Source organism: Malania oleifera, chromosome 8 (assembly GCF_029873635.1).
Source record: "Malania oleifera isolate guangnan ecotype guangnan chromosome 8, ASM2987363v1, whole genome shotgun sequence".
Taxonomy (NCBI): Eukaryota; Viridiplantae; Streptophyta; class Magnoliopsida; order Santalales; family Ximeniaceae; genus Malania; species Malania oleifera.
Window position 1 is genome coordinate 108,787,783 of NC_080424.1, and position 7,893 is coordinate 108,795,675.

General features: G+C 34.1%; 1 protein-coding gene across 1 annotated transcript; it reads right to left on the reverse strand.

The window, feature by feature from the left end:
* Positions 1–226: 226 nt before the first annotated feature.
* LOC131162971 (mogroside IE synthase-like) lies at positions 227–2,974 on the reverse strand. The gene is made up of 3 exons (XM_058119620.1): positions 2,899–2,974; positions 1,460–2,129; positions 227–1,177 (listed from the first exon to the last, which is right to left on the reverse strand). Exons 2-3 carry the CDS (start codon positions 2,102–2,104, stop codon positions 458–460), a joined length of 1,365 nt encoding a protein of 454 aa, XP_057975603.1. The 5' UTR covers positions 2,105–2,129; positions 2,899–2,974; the 3' UTR covers positions 227–457.
* Between the last annotated feature and the right edge of the window lie 4,919 nt (positions 2,975–7,893).

The window sequence follows — 7,893 nt, forward strand, 5'->3', positions numbered from 1 at the left end:
AGATTTATAGTTTTCTGGTATTATATATATGTCAGTTTCCGGTTTCTTGTATACCCCTGCTTAGGTATGTGTGATGTACATAATTTTCTCCGTGCTCCTTTGAGCTTGAGATGTTTTCAGTAGTATTTCAGACATATAGTATTTATGTTATATATATATGGAAAAAAAAAATCTATATAAGTAGTAGGTCGTTACATTAATGATGGTGGATTGGATAAAATTTGTATTAACTACAGTCAATCATAAAAATATATTAGAGTTCCTTAGCAATATGAGGTGTTTTACAACAATATAGAGAGCAACATTTGAGCAGAACCAATCGACCCACCATTTCCAAACCTTTGGCTCCCAAAAATTACACCTGAATGATTAGACGGAAACATTCCATGACACAACTGCTAAGGAAATGAGCAAGAGAAAGAAGCAAGTCTTAACTTGACAATAAATATTAGAAGGGCTAGGAAACAATTCGAGCAACAATTTCATCAGTGTGTTTATCGGAGCTTCCACCTTCATCTACCGCCTCCCTAGCCAACTGCTTCCACTGAATTGCGTTGCTCTTAATGGCTTGTCCTCTCTCTCCATCCATAACTTCTCGGATGCACCTATCGATTTCTTCTCCGGTAACAAAACCTTCCTCATTTGCCCTGGGGTTAACTCCCACGCCCCACGCTTGCTCTAGAAAATGTGCATTAACCATTTGGTCTAGAAACCGAGGCATTCCAATCACTGGCACTCCAAAGCTCAATGCCTCTACTGAGGAATTCCACCCACAATGCGATATGAAGCACCCAATTGCGTGATGGGCCAGCACCTCCAATTGGGAGCACCAGGTCGCAACTAGTCCTTTTCCTGCAGTCTCCTCCACAAAATTGCTGGGAAGCAGGATATCTTCAGCTGCCTTCACTACCCATAAGAAGTTGTAGTTAGTATGCTTCAAAGCCCATGCCATTTCAGACATCTGTTCTGCGTTCAATCTTGCAGCGCTCCCAAATGAAACATACACCACGGATCCAGTTTCCTTCGTGTTTAGCCACTTCATGCACGCATCGTTGTTTGGCTTATAGAGATTGAAACCGTAACTTTTATCATCCTTCACCCTCTTGTCAAGGTAGACGGATGGTATGGTCGGTCCAACTGTCATAACAGGCCAGAGATTGGCCATCCATTTCACCACCTACAATTGATTTTAGCCACGTTTTCTTATTATCATACGTCATATTGGTCTAAAGCCGTAATACAGAAACTTTGGACTTTAAACGTAAATTTATTGCTGTCAATGGAACAATAATAGGGAAGATTAATTCAGCAAGAACTGAAATTCCATCAAGGTTAATGAGGTGAGTTCAATTCTGAGTCATATGCAAGTTTATGCTGTATGATTATACCCCTAGTGAATCAAAACACACTAAATATTTACCGAATCAGTATAATTAAACTCACAATGTACTGAACTCACCTCCTCTTCCAACTTATCATATGAGTTGAAAGCGATACAATCTGCATTCTCAATTCCATCAAATTGTTTCAAAATGTGTACGATTAAAGGGGGATAGTGTCCTGTTTCTGGACCCAGTGAAGGAATGCATGGAACGCCAAGCTTTGGCAGCCCAGGCATTGGATATGCAGCCACTGGCAATGGCTTAGCTAATACCTCGTAATGCATGGGGTAGTAGTTGGCAATTGCAGCACATGACTGAGTGAAAAATGCAATTCCAACTAAGCCCAGTTGCTTGGCTATTGTGAGAGCCCATGGTAAATTTGCATCATATACAAGGCACTTGACAGGGTGCGCGGTGTTTACTAGTCTCTTGACGAGTTCAGTTAAGCGCCGCGCACCACTGGCTTCAAACCTCTCAAGATAGCCCTTATGTCCTCCAGGTCCATGCCAGCCGCCTTCACTGCAATCGTCATAAATTGGCTCAAGTACCATTGACCCAGCTCTAGCTTCAATGGTCTTGATGTTGGAGGTGGTAGCAGCTACTGTGATTTTGAGCCCTTTTGAAGCCAAACGTTTGGAAAATTGGAGCATTGGGTTTATGTGACCCTGTCCATCTAGTGGAAAAACCACAACATGGGCCTTGTAAGCTCTCTCCTCCTCCATTTCACTGCCAAACAAGTATTTGTCCCTGCAGTATATGCGCATCTCAGCTGTTTATCAATATTGTGTTGGAAGGACGTAGAAAAGTGAAAATGATAGCCCATATCACCTTGCCCAGCAAAGAAATGCATTAAAACAATAATGTCTGGCAACATGCAGCCGGGCATGTGCATGTCCCTCCAGTTGAAGAACTTAACCTCTGTAAATATTTTTGCATTATTATATTACTATACAATATAATATAAAATCATAACATTATATTTATACATATAGAATGTTTAGTCACATGGGCAAATTATTGGACACATTTTGGTTTCTTAACTTTGTATGTTTTAAAGATAATGAAAGAGGATTGGCATCATATTAATATTTGTAGGCCAACAAGACTCAAATTAAATAAAGGAAAAATAAAAACGCAATTTGTATGCGTAATTGGAAGCAGAGAAGCTAGTCAACTCCAAAATGGGAAAAATAGATATATATATATATATATATATATCTGTGTGTGTGTGTGTACATGTATATTAACTTAATGTTGTGAAGACACTTTTGAATTGCCCTCTTCGTGATTTCTTTTTGGTGTACAGCCTGACATATATTTATATATATGAATGTACGCTCTGAAGCTTGAAGTACAGGCAAAAGAGAAAAAGAGGAAAAAATAGAAATGGGGCTGTCATTAGTCTTTGCATTGGAAAAAAGGGAGGGAAGAGATTTGAGGAATGCGAGAAATTTGAAAAAGCACAGCATATATCAACTATGTTTCAATTAGACCTGGAAGATTTTGAGCTGCTTACCTCCTGAAGAAGGCAATCTGAACAACCAAGAAGCAGAGAGAGAGAGAGAGAGAGAGAGAGAGAGAGAGAGAGAGGAAAATGTGAACGGCAGAGGTTGGCAATTGGAGCGTATTTATACACCAACACTTTCATCCAGCTGATGAGTGATGGCCCATAATGGCCCTAAGTATAGTTTCACAATGTTTACAAATAATTTATTCTTTTTGAAAAGCTCACAATTGCATATTGGAAAGTAAATTCTTCAACCTATATAGAAAGGAGAAATTTAAAATATAAGAAAATATATTATGTCCTTAGAGTATTCCACAAGTAATATTTTAAGCTAATAGGCGAAAGACACTTACCTTCGCTGAGGTTTGAAAAAAAGACGAAAACTTCCTTTGAAACTTAAAAAATTTCATGGACCTATCCTAAAATTTTATAAAAAAAATACCATAAAATTTTTCTACGATTTGTCAAAATAACACAAAATTCTCCTAAAAAAAATTTGTCTTTACAAAATACAATGAAAGATTTGTGTCTTTAGAAATCTTAAAATCTTAGAGGGGAACCTTCCAATTTTTAAAATCTTTGGGTATTTGTCAGTATCTTTTACCCCAAACTAATTAATAAATTTAACATGTTTGACTACACAAATTAGACCGCTATCTCAATTTTTATTTCTTTAGCTGTCTTATCTTTATTGAAATAAATTTTGGGGGCATTTTTTTGACTTCGCTCTTTTATAAATATATTTTCCCGAGTTAAAACGTAAGACCACACGTCAAGATAGGTCATGCTTATAAGAAAAATAAATAAATGAAAATAATTAACAAGTGGTGAAATGGGTTGGGCAGGCCGCATTTTCTGAAAGTCAGATATAAAGGTGATGTGGAAGCAAAGCGACAAGCTCTATCGTTGGCATTGGTGGCGGCTCCACCCTGTCGCCACTAAAACATCATCACATCATCATGATTGGTCTTCCTCATCATATCTTCCGTTGGGAATATATTTTTACAAATAAGTCGGAATAAATAATGCAAAGCACTCTTTTAATTAAATGAATGTGTACCGGTAAGCAATAAGCATTAGTTGTTTATTTATAATAATAGAGTAAGGGTTATTAATAAATTTGAGAGAGTTATTAATAAATTTGGAAGGAAGTTATTATGTGGGTGACCTTGGATTCTGTTTTTTTTTTTTTTAAAAAAAACAGTAGAATAAGGTATGATAAAAAGACGATCAAAATTTATTGATGTTTAAAAATTTTTAAGAGATTTTAGAGTTATTATAAATTTTCCCTGATATGTTCACCTTTCAAAACTCTATCTTTTTACCAAATCTTTAACTCATTATAATATCTTTATTATTTTTATGAATAATTTTAATAATAATAATAATAGTAATTTAAGATTTTATGAAGAATTTGATAAAATTTTAAATTTTTAGAATTCTCAGTTAAATTTTATTGAGAGAGAGAGTTTGTGTAAGATTTTAAATTAGAGGTCTCGAATTTTGATTTTTAGTAGAAAGCAATATGTGATGGAAGATTAATTACTTCACATTGGAATATAATTTTGTGTTTGGAAGTAGGGATTTGAATTTGTACAGATTAATTTGAAAAAAATTTGATATAATTTTGTATTATATTTTGTTCAAATTTATACAAATTAAAATACAATACCTCTTCCAAATATAAAACAAGTTTTTGTGGCCTAAAATTGCCAAACATTTGAAAAAATGAAGTGAAGAGAGAGAGAGAGAGAGAGAGAGAGAGAGAGACCCCAAATTGCCTCTGTGGAAACATTCTGATAATTAAAGTTTGTTTGTAAGTTTGGTTAGCGAAATGTATAATCATAAGAACATATTAGTTATAATAAGTTAATTATAATTATTTATACAAAAAATTATATTAATACCATAAATTAAATAATAATGTGAATCATTTTATGAATACTAAACAAAGAATAGATAAAAAAAATAATTATTTTAATTATCACCATTGAATGTCTACTCATTTCTTATTACATATTAAATGAATTAATAAGCAATATATTAGAAATAACTATTATCTATATTGTCAAAATTCATTATATTCCACTTTTTTGTATAATTTTTAAGACCTAAAAATTTAAATATAAAAATTTTAAACTTTAATAATTCGGTTGTTCCTTATAAATATAAAAGTATTAATATTGTTATAATTGATTGTCATTATTGTTTGTTATTGTTGCAATTATGATTAGAAAAGAATTAAATTAAAAACCTTTATTAATACATGAACGGTAAATTTTTAAGAATTTTTTACAATAATGAATCATAAATTATAAAAATTAAAAGGGAATTAGTTAACGCGTGTTAGCAATTAAAGACCACCAAGTAATTGAAATGTTAAAATATTGTTAATTGCAAAATAAAAAATTATTCAAATTGCTTTCCCATGTACACGCCATACCATAATTATTAAAAAAATAACATGGTGCTGACATGGGGTATGATGCAACTATTGCCTTGATATTGTTATTTTATTTTCTAAAGCTAATTATAATATAGGTCTTTCTTTGTGATAAAGAAAATTAGAGTAGAGGATTGGACTAAGCCCTAACAAATAAAATAACATACGATTATAAAATTATTATTGACACTCGTACGTAACAGATATACTAAAGTCAATAGACACATTTATTAGTGGAAATAGTTATAAAATCACTATTAAAACCCTTCGTATAAATGCCGTTAAATTATTCATAACTCCCATAAATATAATAATGCGCCCATAAATACTAAATTAAAGGAGAGGCAACCTCCACCACTATAAAAAAGGATATTCCAAAAGGACATATGCATCGTATGCTCACTCACTTTTCTCTTACTGTTGCAACCTAAAGCTTCCCACAATTTCGAACTTAGGCACTGAAGTGATATCCCAAAGTATACCTCGGGTCCTTCAAGCTATCTACGTTTGGTTCTTTTTAGGTAGTCGCGGTTGAAGGACGATTCATAAAAACCGTTCTATTTTTTACGACAACTGTAATGCTCCAAAAATAATTATTATAGGAGGATGTAGTGATTTAAAAAAAAAATTAAAAATTAAAATAAAATAACTAAATAAATAAATAAATTATAATAATATAAGTAAAGAAAAGTTTCCTATGATTCAGGAAACTTAAAATTGGATTTGTAGAGAGAGAGAGAGAGAGAGAGAGAGAGAGAGCTTCTTTGCGTGCTCTCTCTCCTCACATCCCTCCTCTGCCACCTCTCCCTCTCTTCTTAATTTTTTGAAAAATATTCAGTCAATTGAAAAATGAAAAATATTGTTCGGTTCCATTCTCCGTCACCTACATTCCTACTAGAGTGGATTTGTCGTATGAGCGATGTAAGCACCACTCCTAGGGAAAGGTATACTCTCTCTCTTTCCTTAATTTCTCCTTAAATCTTCAGTTAAATCGACAATCAGACTTCACTACAGGGTCCTAGTTTCAATCGTCGTCATTTTGGCTGAAACAAATTTTCAATTTGGGAGTCCTAGGCACCACTCCAAAGTGAAAGTGAGATTTAGGAAATTAAGAAAATTGGTTATTTTGAGAGTTTAATTGTTTATTTGAAATTTATGGGCGTAGGAAATGATAAAATAATATTTTATTTAGGGTTAATTTGATTAAATTAGAGTTATTGAATTCAGGGTTTTAAGCCTGGAACGCTGCAGGACGTACATTTAGAGTTTCAACGGGCTTATCAAGAATCATGTAAGGGAATAGATTAAGTCAAGTATTTTCAGAAATTTATTTATAAATCAATGTAATTTTTAGGAATATTGGTGTTGAATAGAGAAAAAGATTTTAAAGCATGTTATAGTATAATACAGAATAGAACTCACTCGTGTGGCATGACTATAAATTTAATAACAATATGATAGAAATGTTATTATTTCATAGAATAAGTACGACTTTACAGTAATTTTTTAGAAGATCATAAACAGTACAAATAATAAAGATATTTCTAGTATAACATGATATGATAGTCTATGCAGATACCAAAATATGTTAGCCGCAGATGCCGAGATATGATAGCCGATGCAGATGCCGAGATATGATAGCTGGCGCAGATGCCATGATCAGTTTTATTATGATGTATGTATATTCAGAAATTATGAAATGACAAGTTCCTATATAGAAATACATTTATGTTAGATTTTATTCAAAAACCAGAAAAAGATATTACTTACGAATAGAAATATAAATTATGTGAAATGTATTATATAGTAACAAAACCCGGATGGTCACGAATGTTAAAGAGTACGGTACCGTAGCTAGCTAATCAGACCGGTGTAGTAGGATACCCACTGAGTGCTGAGCCCCAATGTCATGCTCCGAACCCGGAAATGGGAGCCAGGAGTGAAAATGTAATCTAACATGTCCATGTATCATACAAACCATCCAAAGATACGGTACAAGGATGAGGGTCCGACCCCGTGGGGTTCCTAGGCACCCTATACACATCCAAACACAACAGAATATACACAGCGAAAAAAGGTCATTCTATATACATACAGTACCATACCAGAGTCCATACAAGTGCAAAAACAAGGTACCATCAAAACGTACAAATGGGTGCCCAACACATCTAAAAAAGGCAACCCACAAAACACAAGTCCTAGCACTTACCTAAGCGCTACCCACAATACACTGGCCACTACGCTCCTAACCCAAGGACGCTAGTTCCGGTTACTCGAAGGACCTGTAAAAATGTACGTATAGTAGGGGTGAGACACATCTCAGTAAGGCAAATACAGGTTACACTAGTGTGTGGAATTTGAGTGTTGTTATGACAGCAAATATATAGACAATTAAAAGCATTTCCAGTGGTTTCACAATGCAGTTCCAATACAGTGCATACACGCACACACACGCATACACACGCCCATGATCTACCCAGTGTCGTCACACCCCTCGGCCTGAAGTTGGTCCACGATATCCAGCGTTAGCCTGTAGCCAACCCGCAATACATGGAGCCACC

Coding starts and splice junctions, on each gene's coding strand:
- LOC131162971 (XM_058119620.1), bottom strand. CDS start 2,104: ATGGAGGAGGAGAGAGCTTACAAGGCCCATGTTGTGGTTTTTCCACTA. Junction 1,178..1,459: donor ATGATAAGTTGGAAGAGGAG/GTGAGTTCAGTA, acceptor AATCAATTGTAG/GTGGTGAAATGGATGGCCAA.